Genomic DNA, 17,334 nt, shown 5'->3' on the forward strand with positions numbered 1-17,334 from the left:
CTTTCCCTCATCCAGCAGCCGAGTCACTTTGTCATAGAAGGCGATCAGGTTAGTCTGGCAAGACCTGCCTTTTGTGAACCCGTGTTGACTGGGCCTGATCACCCAGTTCTCTCGCATGTGCCTCATGATCGCACTCAAGATCACCTGCTCCATGACTTTCCCTGGCACTGAGGTCAGACTGACAGGCCTGTAGTTCCCTGGGTCCTCCCTGCGACCCTTCACTCCCATGATTTATGATTCTGTGCTGAGGGAGCACCCACTGGAGTCAGGGCAGGTGAACACAAGGAGCAGAAGGCACTAAACCAGAGGTAGCAGGTGAAGAGAACGGGAAAGCTGGGACACAAGAGGAGGGTGGTTTGCAGGCCATTGCCTCTGGATTCAGACAAAGACAAGAGCAATGATGTCAAGGGTTTCCGAATTTGTAGACGACTTAAAGGAAGACTCATCCTGAAAACAGTGTGGCGAAACACTAGATTCTGATTCTGTGCTGCTGAGGGGAGCTGAGTGATGTCCTGGCAATAGTGTCCCCCTCTGTCCTCCCAGCTCTGGCCCAGGGCCACCTTCACATCATTTCTATTCCTTCGCAGGGGACCAGGACACGGTCCCTGCTCAGCCCTAAGGAGCAGGGGTGGCTTGGTCTCCCTACTGCCCTGATTCCTCCGAGGCCCTGCAGACCACCCTGTCCTCCCGCCGGTGTTGCTGGCTCCCCGCGGCAGGGCTGTGCAGTGTGAAACTGCAGCAGGACATCACCCTCCCACAGCGGAGCACCCGTACTCCGCTCTGGGAGCCCTACAGGGGCCCGCTCTGCCCCCTCAGCCCTTCTCTGCCCCCCCCCGGCCCCGCTCTGTCCCGGGCTCTGCAGGACACGAAGCGCCGCAGAAGCTGGAGGCCGCGCTGCCCCGCACACCCGTGTCCCCTTCCCCAAGCGGTGTCCCCAGCCCCATGCCGGGGGCGCTGCTGCCGGTGGGACCTTCACCCGGGGCGGGGGACAGGGGGCGGCAGGGCCGGGGGTGGGGGTGGAGGCCGGGATGGGGGGTGACGGGGGCGTCATGGAGGGGAGGGACAGAGGGGAGCGGGATGAGGACGGCAAGGAGGGCACCGGGCACGGGGGAACAGGAACACGGGGATCAAGGGGAGGGACAGGGGGGAACTAGGGGCCGCGAGAAGGACCCCGCCATGGCCCGGCGCCGCGGTGCATGCCGGGATAGCTCCCCCCGCAGTGCCCCCCTCCCCCCTCCCCCCGCAGTGCATGCCGGGACAGCCCCCCCCGCAGTGCGCGCGCCCCCCCCCCCCCGCAGTGCATGCCGGGACAGCCCCCCGCCGTGCCCCCCGGGATAGGCCCCGCCCCGGCCCCGCCTCCTTCGTTGGCCGCCCTGCCGCGGTGTACACTGGGCCTCTCCCCCCGCAGTGCATGCCGGGCCGGCGGAGGCCCCGTGGCCCCGCAGTGCAGTGTGGGACTCGCTCCTCCTGCCGCGGTGCATGCCGGGCCGGCGGCGGGCCGGGCGCGGGGAGGCGATGGCGGGGCCCGGGCGCGGCCGGGCCGCAGCGGCGGCGGCGGCGGTGGCGGCGGCCGCCGTGGCTCTGGCGGTGTCGCTGCCGTGGCTGGTGCTGCGGGGCGCGCTGCTGGGCGCGGCGGCGCTGGGCGCGGCGCGGCTCTGGGGCGCTATGCGGACCGCCCCCCCCGCGCCGCTCCGTAAGGCCGCGGCCAATGGAGGCCCCGCCGGCCTCGCGCGGGCCCAGCGCGGGGAGCCGCGGGCCGCGGGGTGAGAAACGGGGGGACCCGCGGGGAGCCGGGGAGTGGGAGCGAGGGGGACAATGGAGAGAGATGGGGGGGGGGGGGGGGGGGGGTCAGCGGGGAAGACCGCGTTGAGGAATGGGGGGTGGCTGCGACCGGGGGGGAGCAGTGGGGACTGCGGAGAGGAGGTGCAAGGGGGATAGCGGGGAGACCCGTGAGGGGAGGCAGTGGGGGTGCCGTGGGGTAAACCAGGGGGTCCGGAGGGACTAGTGGGGGAACAGGGGCATAGTGGAGGGACGCGGAGGGGCGCCGGAGGGAGCTGGGGGGGCTGCGGATAAATGGGGGGAACTAGGGGGCAGTGGGTAAGCCAGGAGTGGGAGCCAGGGGGGAGTCACAGGAGCAGTGGGTAAGTGGAGGGGGGTGAGCCAAGAGGCAGCAGGGAGTCCCTGGAGGCACCCAAGGGGCTGGGGGTAAACTGGAGGGGAAGTGGGGGAGCAGAGTGGCTGTGGGTAAGTCACGGGGGGAGCAGGGGATGGTGGGGGGAACTAGGGGAGCAGCAAAGGGAGCTGGGGAGCTGTGGGTAAGCAGGGGGGAGCTGGGACTGCAATGGGGAGACTAAGGGTTGGAGGTAAGAGGGGTAGGGGGTGGATAAGGGGGAGGCCAGAGCAGCTGTTGGGGGGAACTAGGGAGCTGTATGTAAGAAGGGGAGTTAGAAAAGTGGGGAGGGGAGAGGGGGCAGAGATGAGGGAAGGTGGGGGTGTCAATGAGATAAGCAGGCGAGTGTGGATAAATGGGGAGGAAGGCAACAAGAGGGGATTGGGGATTGTGGGTGAAGGGTAGCCTGGGGGGAGCTGGCAGCTGCATGGCACCAGAGCCGGGAGCCGGCGCAGGGAGCCTGGAGAGGTGCAGCAGGATGAGTCAGGGGAGCCCCATGGCACTGAGCGCTCTGTCTCCTCGCAGGGTCCTACGCCGCCGCTACCCGCTGCCAACAGCCCGAAGCCCCGTGGCACTCAGCCTCCCAGCCACTTGCTGGTCTGTCCGCTCCCCCAGCAGCACACCCTGGGCTCGCCGGGCCGCCCCCCTCCGCAGCCCCGTCACCGTCAGGATCGCCCGGCCAAACGCCAGCCTGACCCGCTCCCCAGCGTAAGTGTGGGAATGGGGATTGGGAGGAACCCAAGAAGGACAACCGTGTCCTGGGTGTATCCGGCACGGCATTGCCAGCTGGGCCAGGGAGGGGATTGTCCCGCTCTGCTCCGCACTGCGGCAGCCCCACCTTGAGCACTGGGGGTAGTTCTGGGCAACACAGGATAAAAAGAGTCTGGGGAATGTCCAGAGGAGGACACAGAGCTGGGGAAGGGTTTAGAGGCAAAGAGTGTGAGGAGCAGCTGGAATCCCTGGGTCTGCTCAGCCTGGAGCAGAGGAAACTGAGGGGAGACCTCATCGCGCTCTGCAGCTTCCTCACACGGGGAGGAGGAGGAGCAGGCGCTGAGCTTTTCTCTCTGGGGACCAAGGAGAGGAGCCGAGGGAATGGCAGGGAGCTGTGCCAGGGGAGGGTTAGGTTGGACATGAGGAGAAGGTTCTTCCCCCAGAGGGTGGTGGAGCCCTGGAACAGCTCCCAGGGAAGCAGTCACGGCACCAAGGCTGACAATATTCCAGAAGCGTTTGGCCGAGGCCTCAGCCTCACGGTGTGAATGTTGGGGTGTCCTGTGCAGGGACAGGAGCTGGACTCAATGAACCTTTTGGGTCCCTTCTGACTCAGGAGATTCTATGATGATTCTCTGCCCGCTTCCCTGTGGCAGCCAGGTGGGGGATCCCGTTCTGCAGGTCCCAGCTTGTCTAATGCCTCGCTTCGCTTTGTCTCGCAGCCTGGAGCATCTCACCTCACCCCTGGCCTTCCCGGCCACCAGCAGCCCAGATCCATGTGCAAAAGAGACTGTGCTGAACGCCATCAAGGAGAGCAGGAAGAGGGCTGTGGAGCAGGAGGAGGAGGAGGACGACCAGGCTTTTGGGAGCGAGCAGGACAGCAAGAGGAGGTAATTAACCAGCAATCCAGATTACTGTCAGAGTGTTGGGAAGATTGTAAACGGAGTTAAGTGCTTCAGTGGTGATAAATGAGAGGTGACCAGGAGTCTGGATTGGAGAAGCGCTGCTGTGGGAATTGAACCACAGAGAGGAAACACAGCCCATCACCCAGCCCTCTGGGCTGTTTGAAAGTTCTCCAGGAGTTCTTTTACCCCTGAGATCAAAGTGGTGTGGTTTAGGTTTTGTCTGGGCAAGCTTGTGGGTCAGGCATGTTCCCCTGCATTGCTGGGGTTGTGAGAGACTGGGAGATGGATCAGGGAAGCAGCTGCTGTTGTCGCAGTGATTTGCAGATGAGGGAGACATGTGAAACACTGGTTTCTACCATAAGCTCATCGCCCCTATCAGCCAGCCCCAGACTTCCAGGGGAGATGGGATCCCCATGTCTCAAAGCCCTGGATGGAAGCATCATGATTTAGAAGATCTGTGCGCTTCCTTTGTGCACTGTAGCAAGGTAAAGGAGATAAAAACACAAATGTGAATAAGAGAGACTTATCTTCTGGTTTTGTTCGTCAAGGTCAGGAATTTCCAGTTCCAAGAAACGAGTGTGGTGTATTTACCAGCACTCTGGGAAGGACAAGGTGTGAATCCTGAGTGCTAAGGCCTTCCAGAGCCTTTCCACCTGCTAGGCACAGCACTACTTTGCTGTTTTTCTGTCTCCTTCTCTTGTGTGTCGGGGGGTTGTTCGCATCTTGCCCCTCTGCCCATCCTGTGCCAGGGCTGCCTGCCCAGCACAGGGTATAAATCCTGGGTGCCACGGCCTTCCAGAGCCTTTCTAACTGCCCAGGCACAGCACAGCCTCACCGTCCTTAATTCTCTTCCTCTTTTTCATCCTTCCATTTGTGTACGTGGGTGCCTCTCCGTTCATTGTGTGCTGGGACTGCCTGCCCATTGGGTGCCAGGGAGCTGAGAGACCATGGAAGAGGCTTGGCCAGTGCCAGGCGCGTTGTCCTGCCGCTGTGCTGGGGCTGCTGCTGGAGGTGCCGCCGAGAGGAGAAGTCTGGCTGGAAAGCTGCCTGGAGGAGAGGGACCTGGGGGTGTTGGTTGACAGCGACTGACCATGAGCCAGCAGTGGCCCAGGGGGCCAAGAAGGCCAATGGCATCTTGGCATGGATCAGAAATGGCGTGACCAGCAGGTCCAGGGAGGTTCTTCTCCCTCTGGACTCGGCACTGGTGAGACCGCTCCTCGAATCCTGTGTTCAGTTCTGGGCCCCTCACCACAAGAAGGATGTTGAGGCTCTGGAGCGAGTACAGAGAAGAGCAACAAAGCTGGGGAAGGGGCTGGAGAACAAGAGGAGCGGCTGAGAGAGCTGGGGGTGTTTAGCCTGGAGAAGAGGAGGCTGAGGGGAGACCTCATTGCTCTCTCCAACTCCCTGAAAGGAGGTTGTGGAGAGGAGGGAGCTGGGCTCTTCTCCCGAGTGACAGGGGACAGGACGAGAGGGAATTGCCTCAAGCCCCATCGAGGCAGGTTCAGGCTGAACATTAGGAAAAACTTTTTCACGGAAAGGGTGATTGGTCACTGGCAGAGGCTGCCCAGGGAGGGGGTTGAGTCCCCTTCCCTGGAGGGGTTTAAGGGACAGGTGGACGAGGTGCTGAGGGACATGGTTTAGTGATTGATGGGAATAGTTGGACTCAATGATCTGGTGGGTCTTTTCCAACCTGGTGATTCTATGAGAGCCTGGTGGATGAGTGGCCCTTCTCGGGGAGCGACTGCTGCCTTCCTGCCGCAGCAGGGCATGCCATCCGTCGCTGAATTTCCCTCTGCCTTTGAACCCTTGCCTCAGCTTGGTGAGTACGAGCCCCGCGGGAGATGAGCGGGGTGACAACAGGATGGGTGCACAGCAGGGCTGCCTTTTTTGTGTCACTTTGTTCTATTTGCTCTGTATTGCTCTCTGCAGCTCCCTGAGAGGAGGTTGCGGTGAGGTGGGTCTGTTCTCCCAAGAAACAAGGAACAGGACTAGAGAGAATGATCTCAGGTTTCACCAGGAGAGGTTTAGATTGGATATTAGGGACAGTTTCTTTATTGACAGAGTGGTGAAGCCCTGGCAGAGGCTGCCCAGGGCAGTGGGGGAGTCTCCATCCTTGGAGGGGTTCAAAAAGTGTGTGGCTGTGGGACTTGGTGACATGGTTTAGCAGGCAGAGTGGTGATGGTTTGAAAGTTGGACTGGATGACCTGAGAGGGCTTTTCCAAACTTAAAGATTCTGTGATTCTGGTTTTCTAATGTGCCAGAGAGCAGCTCTGCCATGAAGGTGTTAATGTCAGGCAAGAGTGAAGAATGCTTGTAGGCAGAAAATCCTGTGGTGTTTGAGGGCAGGAAGGAGCCTGTGTCAGCAGGAGAGTGCAGGATCGCTTGTGCGATGGCATCGGCCTGCTTGGAGCTGGTGAAGTGCTGGGGCTAAGCGACAGGGCTGATCGCACTCTCCAGGGTTGGCTTTAAGACTTTCAGATTCAGGTCTTCACTGAATCATTGTGAGAAGAGGTGTTTGGTTCTTGACTGGAACAGTCCAGGCTGCTGGTTGGGAAGAGGTCGGAGATAGGACCATCAGAGCTCAGAAATGAGCTGCTGAGACTGGCTGGAATGGTTTCAGTGTGGAATAATGGATTTGAGCAAAGACTACTCTGCGCAGAAGGCAGCTGGGGGAGCTGCTGCTGCTTGGGTGGAGGCAGCTTGGTGCGAGAAGCCCTGAGGACAGGACCAGGGAGAGAGAAAATCCACAGCAGGATGTGGATGGGAAAAGCTGTTCTGGGTATTGAGGGGCAGGAAAAAAGCACAGTTTTTCACTTCTTCCCCGTGCTGAGCTCCCCTGGAAGGAGTCCTCTCCCCAAGCTGGGAGGGCAGCTCCTGTCTCTGCTGCCTCCTCACTAACTGCCGGCTTCTGACCTCTGTCCCGCAGGCGCCACGACAGCAACGGAAGCGGGCAGTCAGCCTTTGAGCCGCTGGTAGCCAATGGTGCCCCAGCCTCTCTCATACCCAAGTAAGTGTCCGTCAGGCCAGAAGCTACTGCTGTGAATTGGGAGGGGATGTTCCAAAAGCCTGTGGGCTCTGGAAGAGGTGCTTGGTTTTTGCTTGCGGAGCCCAGCTTCAGGGCAGAGCAAGAGAGGCTGTGGCCATGCCCTTGGTCTGTCACCCTGAGTGCAGTGTGGTGGCTGCAAGGGCAGTCCTGAGGCTTATTTCCAAGCCCTGTGCTGTGGGAAACTGTGGTTGCTTTCCTCCACCCACCCTGCACTGTGAGGAGCTGTGGGCAGAGTGGTGAGTAGCTCATAAAATCTTCCGTAATCCCTTCTAGGCCTGGCTCCCTGAAGAGGGGCCTCATCTCACACTGCCCGGATGAATGCTCCAACAAGAGGTCACGCACCTCTTCCATGAGTTCCCTCAACAATACGTATGCTAGCGGGATCCCCAGCTCCATCCGCAATGCCATTGCCAGCTCCTACAGCTCCAGCCGGGGCCTCTCACAGGTAGGAAAGACACTGCCAAAGGTAGCAGTGGAGCTTGGCGCAGCGCGGAGTGGCTCAGCCCTTCTCTGGGATTGTAACTGGAATGCTGGGATAATGGGAAGAGCGAGCTGGCACTGCTGGGAGTCTCCAGTGCAGCTCAGCCATGCTCATCTCCTCAGGCTCAGGCAGGGTGCCGGCGAGCAGCAGGCAGGGATGTTACTCGTCCTTCGGTGCACGCTGCTGGGCAAGTCCCCAGGCTGAGCTGGCCTATTGCAGTGCTTGTTTATATCAGAGGAAAAAGCTTTTCCCCTCCCTGCTCAGCCTTGGTGGACAGATCCAGGTGAAAGGATAAAAACAATCACTTTGCACTGCCACCTTTTCAGCTGAATAGGCAATAATTGGAGCCGTGTGTTCCCACCGTGATCCAGGTCTCCTCTGCAGCTGCTGAGCTACAATAAAACGCTGCTCACATCCTGGGTGAAGCTTGCGGATGTGACATTGGGCTAATGGAACTTTGCATCTGTCTAAGGAAAGGTTTCTGCCAAGATATGGCTATAAATTGGAGAGGGGAAGGTTTAGACTAGATACAAGGGGGAAATTCTTATCAATGAGGGTGATGAGGAGCAAGCTGCCCAGGGAGGTGGTGTCTGCCCCATCCTTGGAGGTGTTAAAGGCCAGGTTGGATGGGGCTTGGAGCCCCTGATCCAGTGGGAGGTGTCCCTGCCCATGGCAGGGGTTGGAACTGGACGATCTTTAAGGTCCCTTCCAACTCAAACCATTCTATGATTCTATATATGGGTGGAGAAAGTTTTCCTCTGGCTGGGATGGGGGTCTATAATCCTTGAGGTACGATTCATCTGCTCTGAGCTTCTGGTGAGAAGGTCACTGGCTCCTGCCGGGCTGTCTGAGGCAGCGGGGCAGCCCCTGCCTGTGCTGCACGACAGGAACTGACATCGGACCAGCAGCGTCCTCATCCCCATCCAGGCCGGGCTGTAATGAGCCTGCAGCCTGCTTGCTCCCAGAGCAGCTTGTTTGGGGTGGCCAGACTTTGTGCTCCATGGAATGCGGAGGGAAGATAAACAGTGGTGAAGTGAGAGGGGCGCTGGGCTAGTCACCCACAGCCCTGGGAGGTGATGTTTTAACCTGTGGCTGAGCAGGATGGGAGGTTTTGTTCCCTGCCAGCCCCCGTACAGAGTTACTGCCGGTCTCTCTCTGCGTTCCAGCTGCAGAGGAAAAGTGGTGTGAGCATTTCCCCACTGTCCAGCCCAACATCCTCTCGCCCTCAGACACCAGAGTGGCCCGTCAAGAAAGCCAGGTAACTACTCACTCAACCAGCAAGCGCCTGCGTGGTGCCAGCCAGCAGGAGAGCTGCCGCCTTCTCAGCTGTCCCGGTACCTGGGTCCCACTCTCACTGGAGCTGGGTCATCTCCCAGTGTGGAAATTTCCTTTTCGCGGGTTGATTCATGTCCCTGCTGCTTTGTTTCTTGGCAGCAGCGCTGCACGGCACCGTCCCTGCTCTGCTCCCAGGCCAGGTTAGGGATTTAAGGGCTCAGGTTGCCACCGAGGTGGTGTTGCCTTGTGCCATCGGTGTGGGTTGCTGGAACGCTGGGAAGGGACAGCCCTTGGTTTTTTTTCTATCTCCTCAAAATCCATACATGGGAGCTGCAGTAGAGTTGTATTTAACACCTGCCTTGCAGCACAGGCCCTTGTTCTCCTCTGTCCTGGCTCAAAGAAGGTCCTGAGCTTGTTGGAACTAAAACTGACCCAACTGCCCCGCCCTGGTGACAGTGTGGGTCCAAGCCAGGGTCTGCAAGGGGCAGTGGCTGCCCACGACTCCCAGCTGCAGTCCCAAAGCCGACTGCGTAGTGCCAGAGGGTGCACAGGCTCGGCCAAGCTGAGGTCCTGGGGAGTGGAGCACTTTTCTGCCTGGAGCTGCTCTCAGGCTGGTGTGGTGAGGGCAAGGCTCTTGTCCTGAGGTAGAGGAACGCACCGGGGGTGCAGGTGGGAGCTCTTGGCGTGTTCGGCATCGTCTTGCTCTCTGTGATGGGGCCATGCCTGGTGTTGACCCTAATTGCTCTCTCCCACTCCTCCAGGGAAGAGGAGTTGCATCGCTCCAATGCTTCCACTCCAGTGAAATCAGACAAGGAGCTGCAGACAGAGAAAGGTGAGCGTAGCTGGGCCACAGCTCTGTGCCCGGCTTGTTTGGGTCACCGGTGCGAGCAAGCAGTGGGACAGGAGGTGACTGAGGCCTGCAGGTGGGATTGGCTTGAGATGTCACCTGGAAACTAGGAATGTGCTGCTCCCAAGGCATGATGCTTCTGCTGGGCTCAGTGCCGGCTCTGAAGAGATTTCCAGGTGACGTGCACGGGCTGCTGGCAGCGTTGCTGTGCTTGTGGCCAGGCAGGAGCTGGCCTGCACACGGGGAGCACCAGCCCTGAGGCCAGCAGGGCTACAAATGTCAGCCCTGGGGCAATATCTGCTGTACAAGTAGCACCCCAACCAAATTCCAGGCTGAGCTTATTCCAGTGCTTCCTCAGGTGAATTGGAGAGGATTTCCTTCATACCTCTCATAGACAGAGTCCTGTGGCGCAGCACTAGATGTGGCCCACGCAGCTTTTGTGGTTTCTGCTTTGTGCAAGGACCATTTGTGGAGGTGGGAAGGGGCTGCTCCCCTGAGGAGCCCCAGCAGGCTCTTGGAGCAAACTCCCCTGGGATGTATTGCAACCAGCTACTTTTCCAGGGCATCGCAGCCTTGTCCTCAGCTTAAGGCTGTGCTCCTGGCTCTGCCCTCCGAGATGGGTCACCTGGAGAGGAGGCAGAAGGGACAGCCCCATTGGTACCAGGCAAATGCCTCTTCTGCCCAGAGCTGGTCCTGACTTGTCTCCTTCTGTAGTGGTGGAGACACCGGTGCGAAAGAAGCGGAATTCCCTGAGCCCACCGTCCGTGTCGGGGAGCAGTGGGAAGCGCAGGCGGAAGATCCAGTTGCTGTCGTCTCGCCGGGGGGACCAGCTGGCGCTGGTACGTCGCTGTCTCGCAGCCCCTTCTGCCCTCCTCTGGCAATAGAATGTGCTCACTGCAATTTCTGCAGGGCTGGGGGGAGACTGACCTGCCTGCCCTCAGGAAGGAGGCCCCGTCCTTGGCCGAGTGGGAAGTGACGCTCTCCCCAGCCCCAGTGTCTGGTGGGCTGTGCGTGATTGTGCCGCCTGCTGCCGCACCAGGTAATGGCCTGGGGAAGGCCTGCCGAGCCCTCAGTGCCAAGCCGGGGGGCCAAAAGGAACGGGGATTGGAGCTCCGCGGTAGCGTGCTGTGGCTGCACCACCTGCTTCACGGGTCTTGCGACGGCCAGCCCTTCACCACAAGTTCAGAGAGGCTCTGCCGGCTTCCCTGAGAAGGAGCTGAACTGCTGCTCTCTCTTGGCAGCCCCCGCCACCTCAGCTGGGCTACTCGGTTACGTCAGAGGACCTGGATGCGGAGAAGAAGGCGGCGTTGCAGTGGTTCAACAAAGTCTTGGAGGATAAGGCTGGTAAGGGCACACTGGGAAAGTGGATGGGGAAGCAAGGAATGGAAACCTGAGGTTGGCAGGGCAGTGGGGTGTCTGCGTAGCGCAGGCTAGCGAGGCTCCTGGGAAAATCCTGCTTGGTCCTCGGGTCTGGGGATGCTCTTGGTGCCTTCATGCTCAGGAGAGCTCGTGCTTCAGAGTCCCCAGGGTGAATCATTTAAGGTTGGAAAAGACCTCTTATCCAGTCCAGCCACCAGCCCAACCACCATGCCTGCTAAACCATGTCACCAAGTGCCATGACCACATGCTGTTTGAACCCCTCCAGGGGTGGAGACTCCACCACTGCCCTGGGCAGCCTCAGCCAGGGCTTCACCGCTCTGGCAGTGAAGAAATTTTTCCTAATGTCCAGTCTAAACCTCCATGGTACAATTTGAGACAATTTCCTTTTGCCCTGTGGGTGAGGTTCACCAGGCCGGAGCTGTGGGATGTTTATGCGGTTTTTCTACTTCTTGGAGAGGCTTTGCTAGGAAGTGACTCCCAGAGTGAGCTGCACATCCTTCCTGATTCCTTGCTCCTTCCCAACAGATGTGGTTCCCAGCACCACTGCAGAGACTGTGCCTGTGTCCAGGCCGCTGGCCTTCCCGGTGACCTCCCCAGCACCTGCCTCAACAGCTGCTGCTCCAGCCAGCACCAACTTGCTCCTGGACAGCCTGAAGAAGATGCAGAGCAGCCAGGCTGCGCCTGTGCCCACAGGTGAGGAAGAGGAGGATGGTTGGCAGAGCCGGGCAGGCGCAGAGGGAGCTCTGTGTTGCCTTTCTGGGAGGCAAGTGGCAAAACTCCCTGTTGAAATGCTCTGCTGGCAGCTCCTGGGGGGGTGAGTTTGGGGACACAGAGTCTGTGGCACTACTGGGAGCTGCGGTAAGCTGGGAGGGCTGGGTCATAGAATCACAGAATGGTTTGGGTTGGAAGGGACCTTCAGGCTTACCCAGTTCAAACCCCCCCGCCATGTTCTGTCTGGTCTGGGTGGGTGCTGCTCCAGGGGCCTTTGCAGCAGTGGGGTGGGTGCCTGGCACCCCGTAGGTGACTCCCTGTCCCTGTACAAGCTCTCTCCCCACTTCCAGACTCCAATGGAGCTGCGGCAGCATCCCAGCCGCTTTCGTCAGCTGCGCAGCTGCCTGTTCCTGCTGCGTCACTGGAGTCAAGTTCTCTGCCCGCAACTGCTGCCGACACCAAGCCCGTGCTGAGCGCGCCCGCCCCTGCTGCCCCCCCTGCCCCCCCTGCCCCGGGGGCACAGCCCCCAAGCAGCACCGCACCTCCTGCCTTCACAGAGCTGGACCAGACCCCCAGCAAGCCTCCCTCCTTCGCAAAGCCGAGCAACCTCTTCGGGGTGCTGAACACCCCTCCTGCCAGCCAGCCGGCAGCAACAGCAGCCCCCACGGTGCCCACCACGACTGCTGCTGTGCCCACCACGGCCCCTGTCTTCAAACCCATCTTTGGCATTTTACCGAAAAGCGAGAGCACAGCGCCCTGCGCGGCTGCGGTCACTGCCGCTGTCACCGTGTCTGCGAGCTCAGGGCCACCCTCGACATCTTCCTCCACCACCATGTTCAAGCCCATCTTCAGCAGTGTCACCACAGCTTCATCTCCAGCGACGGCCTCTCCTTTCACCTTCAAACCAGCGCCACAGCCAGCCTCGGCCCCTGATCTGCCAGCAGCCACCACGACAGCCCTGGCAGGATTCACAGGTCTCCCTAGTGTCATCTTCACCACCGCAGCTACAACTGCTGCCACACAGAGTTCCTCCACAGACGCAACCATCAAACCCGTCTTCAGCTTTGAACTCGACCCACCCACATCCTCCAGCCCCGCTGCCGGCCTGGCTGTCACCGCTGCCACCTCCACCAGCACGGCGCAGCCCTTCCTGTTCAGCGGCCTGGCCAGCTCAACTCCCAACACCGAAAACAGCTTTGCCACCCCCGCGCCCGTGTTCCAGTTTGTAAAGACAGTTCCAGCCACGGTCACTGCCACCACCAGTGTCACAGGAGGCCCTGCTTTTGGCCAGACACCTTCAAACTCAACAGCTCCTACCACCACTGTGGGCTTCAACTTATTTGGGAACACCACACTGACCTCTTCTACCCCAGCCACTACAGGCCAAGTGGCGTTTGCCTCCTCCATTTCAGCGTTCAGCAGTTCCTTCAGCGCGAGCACGAAGCCACCACCACCGTATCCCGGTGCAACAAATCAGTCCAGCTTCAGCGCTGGTGCTGCAGAGAGCCAGCCACCCACCACCAAGCCCTCTGCCGGCCCCGTCAGCTTTGGCCCCCCGTTCAGTTTTGGAGTCACCGCGGCGCAGCCCGTGGCGCAGCCGGCGTTCGGCAGCAGCGCTCAGCCAGCCTTTGGCACAACCAGCGCGCAGGGCTCCTTCGGCACCAGCAGCACGCAGGCGGCCTTTGGGACCACCGCCTCGATCTTCGCCTTCGGGACGACCACCTCCACCACGGCCAGCTTCGGTTCCACCACCCAAACCACGGCCAGCGGCGGCGGCACCTCTCTCTTCGGCAACACCCCTGCTCCTTTCGCCTTTGGGGTAACTGCGCAGCCGGGCCCCTCCACCAACGCCTTTGGGATCAGCGCGCCCGCCCTGAGCAGTGGCTCCCCGGCCGTGGCCTTCAACTTCGGCCCCGGGCAGAGCGGGGCAGCCCCGGCGGCAGCGCCGTTCGGCTCCTCCCTGACGCAGAGTGCACTGGGTGCGCAGAACCAGAGCACGCCCTTTGCCTTCACCGTGCCCAGCACCCCCGACAACAAGCCCGCGTTCGGAGGTGAGTTGGGGCGGATACGGCTTCCTGGGAGGGTGGATTAGGCCACGGCTTTCCTGCCAGCCCTTGCTGAGCGTGCCAGTCGTAGGGAGGTTGGTGCTCATGCTGAGCCTTGCTGTGAGTTGAGAAGGCGCTTCTGTCTGTCTCAATCTCCTCTGTGGTGGAGAGGAATCCTTAAACCCTTTAGTCTGCTGCTCCTTGGCCCCTCTGGACGTGCCAGCTCGCTCACTCCACGTGAGTGCTAACCCCAGCCTAGTGCCTGGCAGAAACCAACTGCTTAAAATCAACCTGGAGCTTCATGGTGAGCAGACCTGCTGCCAGCCACTGCGGTCACTTCTTGCTCTCTCTGTGAGGTTTTCAGAGGGCAGTGAAGCTGGTGAATGGGCTGAAGCACAAGTCTTACTGGGAGCAGCTGAGGGAACTGTTGTTGATAGTCTGGAGAAAAAGAGGCTGAGGGGAGACCTCATCACTCTTTACAGCTCCCTGAAAGGAGGTTGTGGTGCTGGTTTCTTCTCCTTGCTAACAAGGGATAGAATGAGAGGATATGGCCTCAAATAGCACCTGGGGAGGGTTAGATTGGATATTGGGAAATATTCCTTCATGGAAAGGGTTCTCAGGCCCTGGCAGAGGCTGTCCAGGGAGGTGGTGGATTCTCCATCCCTGGAGGTGTTTAAAAGCCGGGTACACAAGGTGCTCAGATCTGGTTCAGTGGTGTGCAGGTATATTTGGACTCAGTGTCCAAGGTCTTTTCCATCTGAAGGATTCTGTGATTCCCTGTTGCTTCGCAACCACACTGGGCCAGCTTGCCTCGTGCAGTGCTGAAACCCGTGCACTGGCTGAGGAGCTGCTTGATCTGGAAAGACTGAGGCTTTTGTTCCTCCCTGGCCTGCAAATCCTCCTGTGCCGCCGTGCTGGCAGGAGAGTCCAGGGATTACAATGAGAGCACAACTTGGAGCATTAAAAAGGCTTCTTGGGTGAAGAGGCTGGGACTCGGGGAGGGAGTTCTGTGCCTTCTGCGGGCACTGCTGGCTCTTCCTCCTTTGCCCACACCGGCTCACAACAGCTCATTGCTTTCCAGCGACTCCTGCACCCACCTTTGGGCAGAGCACGCCTGTCCCGGGAGCAGTGGGGAGCGGCAGCAGCAACCTTTCCTTTGTGACACCCAGCACTCCTGCCGCAGGCTTCGCAGGAGTTGGCGCTCCCTTTGGTAAGGAAGGGGTCGGTGCTTGGCCCTGGGGACCTGAGGGGTCGTGTTGTCCCCTCGGATAGTGTCGTCCCCTCAAGCCTGGGGTGGTGGAAGGGGGTGGGCTGTGCTCAGGGCTGGAGCAGTGGTACGTGCTGGGCTCTGGGGGAGGCAGATATTTCCTTTCCATCCCAGCACTGCCCCCTGCGCCAGCTCTGAGTGAGGCTACAGAGGCCTGAGCAACCTTTCTGCTTCCAGGTTCGTCCACCCCCACCTTTTCCATCGGGGCAGGATCCAAGACAGGCAGTCGGCAGCGGCTGCAGGCACGGAGGCAGCACCCCCGCAAAAAGTGACCTCCTGCGTGCCGGCCTGCGCCCAGAGCCGACCCTCTGCCTGGGCAGCAGTGACCCAGTGGGACAGGATAAACCAAACTCTTCTTACTTGAACAGTTCCCCAGCCAAGGCTGGATGAGCCTCTGTACATAGCGCCATGTTTCCCTCTCTTCTATATTTTGCCATGTTTCATAACGTGTAAATCTTTCCCCTAGCTGTCCTCGTGCCCTCCTCCACCCCTGCCCCGCAGCACGGCGCCCGGCAGAGCTGCCGTTCCTGCTGGCCACGCTTCTAGGTTGCTGAGGGATGTTGTCTTCACCAGGTCCTGCGATCTTTCCCCGTTGTCTCATCCCGTGGCCTGGTGAACGCGCTTCCCCGGAGGGAGGGCTCTGCTTCGCTGCCGGCCCTGCGGAACGTGAGCCAGGGCCGGTTGGCCTCAGCCTGGCGTGGGCGCGAGTGTCTCGGTGCCGTGGCTGCCCTGGGTGCCGGCCCCTCACTGGGAATTGATCTCAACTGGAGGCGTGGGGATGGAGCCCCTCCGGCCCTCACTGCTCCTCCAGCCCCTCTGTGTTGCTTTGTTCGTGCTCCCCTTTCCATGCGCTCGCTGAATCGAGTTTGGAGGAAGAACTGAACGGTGTGCGTGGCGGCATGTTGGTTATGCCGGATTTTGCTGTTTGGAGTTTCTTTTTCCAGGAGCGCCCGTCCCTTTTTGGGGGCCGCGCCCTGGCCAATTGGGTGTTGACAGCAGCGTCGCCGCGGGGCTGCTCGGGCTGGGGGACTCGTCCCTTCGTCGTCTTGACTTTCAGGCAGGCAGCTGGTGGGGGACGGGGCCTGGACCCCGGCTGGGGGGCTCTGACCCCGGCAGTCTCTCCCCTCCCTCTCTCCTGGAGCCCCTTCCCCACCTCCGGCTGCTCTGGAGGGGGATCGGAGGAGTCCAGAGCGAATGGGTTCCTCCCACCCTCCCCAGATCGAAATTGGTGTTGGGGTCATCCCTGCCCTTTGGGGTTTTACCAGCTCCCCGGCGCTGCCTCTCCTCTTCCCACCCTGCCTGGAGCTTCCAAAGGGAAGGAACTGCCGGAGCTGGGGTCCCCCGAGAGCTGCCCCCACGCTGCTGCGGGCGAGGGCCGGGCACCCCTGCCCCTGGGCTCCCCACCACTTCCAGGAGTGCTTTGCTGCTGGGTGTTTTTACTCTGGGAGCCGTGTGAGTGTGTGTGTCTGCCGGAGTCGAAATTAAAAAAAAAAAAAAGCAAAAAAAAAAAAAATTCACAAATATTTAAACGTTTTTTAACAAAAGAAACATTTATTTTTATATTTAAGCTAAATTGCCTTCGAATTCCTTCAAGCTTGGTTCAGTGAGGTCCCCCGACCCTGCAGCGCTGTCGTAGCGTCAGCTGTGCCGCCGCAGCCCTGGAGGAGCCGGATCCTGTCCCGGCTCTGCCCGGGGAAGGGGCTGTGATGGGAAAGGCAGCTCCGTCCCGCAGGCTCTGCCGCCACCTGCTCCTCCCGGCCTGCAACCCTCTTCTCCCTTTTACCGTGCGATGTCTGTGGATGTGACTTAAACCCCATGGTTGTGGTTTTTATTCGTTCTTCAAGGATGAGGAGCAGGAGCTTTTGCACATTCCGGTGCTCCCGGCCTGCCTGGAGCGGGGCGGTTCTCCCAGGAGGTGCCCGGGCTCTGCACCGGGGGCTTCCCCGGCCTTTCCTACTGCTGAGGGCTGCAGCAGCACAGGACCCAGGGATAACGGGGCCTTGGTGCTTGCCAAAGGTGTTGGTTCTGACCAGGTTTCTCTGCTAGGAGCTTCCCTGCTTCCCAGCCCTCCAGGGTGCAGGCTGGGGCTTCCCACGCCAGCTCCTGCAGGACCAGGGGCTGGGGAGACGGCGCCAAGGCCAGGGCCCCCCAGGAAGGAGCACTGGGTGCAGGGGCCGCGTCCCCTCCCTACCCTGCTGGGAGAGCCGCGCCGGGGCCCAGGCAGGCTGGGTTTTAGCTCAGACTGCAGTCTTGGACCATTCCCGGTGTGGCTGATGATTTCCATGTGAATGTGCAGTTTTTGTTTTCCTTGCTTCCTCTGTCCCCGGTTTAAAATAAAACAACTTGTGTTCACACCTGCCTCACTGTGTGTGATTGTCGGGCAGGTGCTGCTTTCCAGCACCCTCTGAAATGTGTGTCCTTGCTCTGGCTCAGAGGCAGGAGCCAGGACAGGACCATTACTGTGATTTATTACTATCATTCCACTTTCTTCCTCCATTT

At 60.1% G+C, this 17,334-nt stretch overlaps 1 protein-coding gene across 1 annotated transcript; it reads left to right on the forward strand.

Moving 5' to 3' along the window:
* Window positions 1-1,487: 1,487 nt before the first annotated feature.
* Window positions 1,488-17,187, forward strand: LOC138729585 (nuclear envelope pore membrane protein POM 121-like). The gene is made up of 13 exons (XM_069873925.1): window positions 1,488-1,763; window positions 2,696-2,878; window positions 3,601-3,768; window positions 6,710-6,790; window positions 7,103-7,274; window positions 8,477-8,568; window positions 9,347-9,417; window positions 10,147-10,271; window positions 10,674-10,776; window positions 11,338-11,505; window positions 11,874-13,574; window positions 14,650-14,778; window positions 15,013-17,187. The coding sequence occupies exons 1-13, from the start codon at window positions 1,516-1,518 to the stop codon at window positions 15,105-15,107; spliced, it is 3,336 nt and encodes a 1,111-aa protein (XP_069730026.1). The 5' UTR covers window positions 1,488-1,515; the 3' UTR covers window positions 15,108-17,187.
* Window positions 17,188-17,334: the final 147 nt, after the last annotated feature.

Source organism: Phaenicophaeus curvirostris, chromosome 21, assembly GCF_032191515.1.
Source record: "Phaenicophaeus curvirostris isolate KB17595 chromosome 21, BPBGC_Pcur_1.0, whole genome shotgun sequence".
Classification (NCBI taxonomy): domain Eukaryota; kingdom Metazoa; phylum Chordata; class Aves; order Cuculiformes; family Cuculidae; genus Phaenicophaeus; species Phaenicophaeus curvirostris.

Excerpts from the sequence above, each read along its gene's own strand:
- LOC138729585 (XM_069873925.1), top strand. The coding sequence starts at position 1,516 with ATGGCGGGGCCCGGGCGCGGCCGGGCCGCAGCGGCGGCGGCGGCGGTG. Across the intron at positions 8,569-9,346 it reads TGGCCCGTCAAGAAAGCCAG|GGAAGAGGAGTTGCATCGCT; the intron begins GTAACTACTCAC and ends CCACTCCTCCAG. Across the intron at positions 10,272-10,673 it reads GGGGGGACCAGCTGGCGCTG|CCCCCGCCACCTCAGCTGGG; the intron begins GTACGTCGCTGT and ends CTCTCTTGGCAG.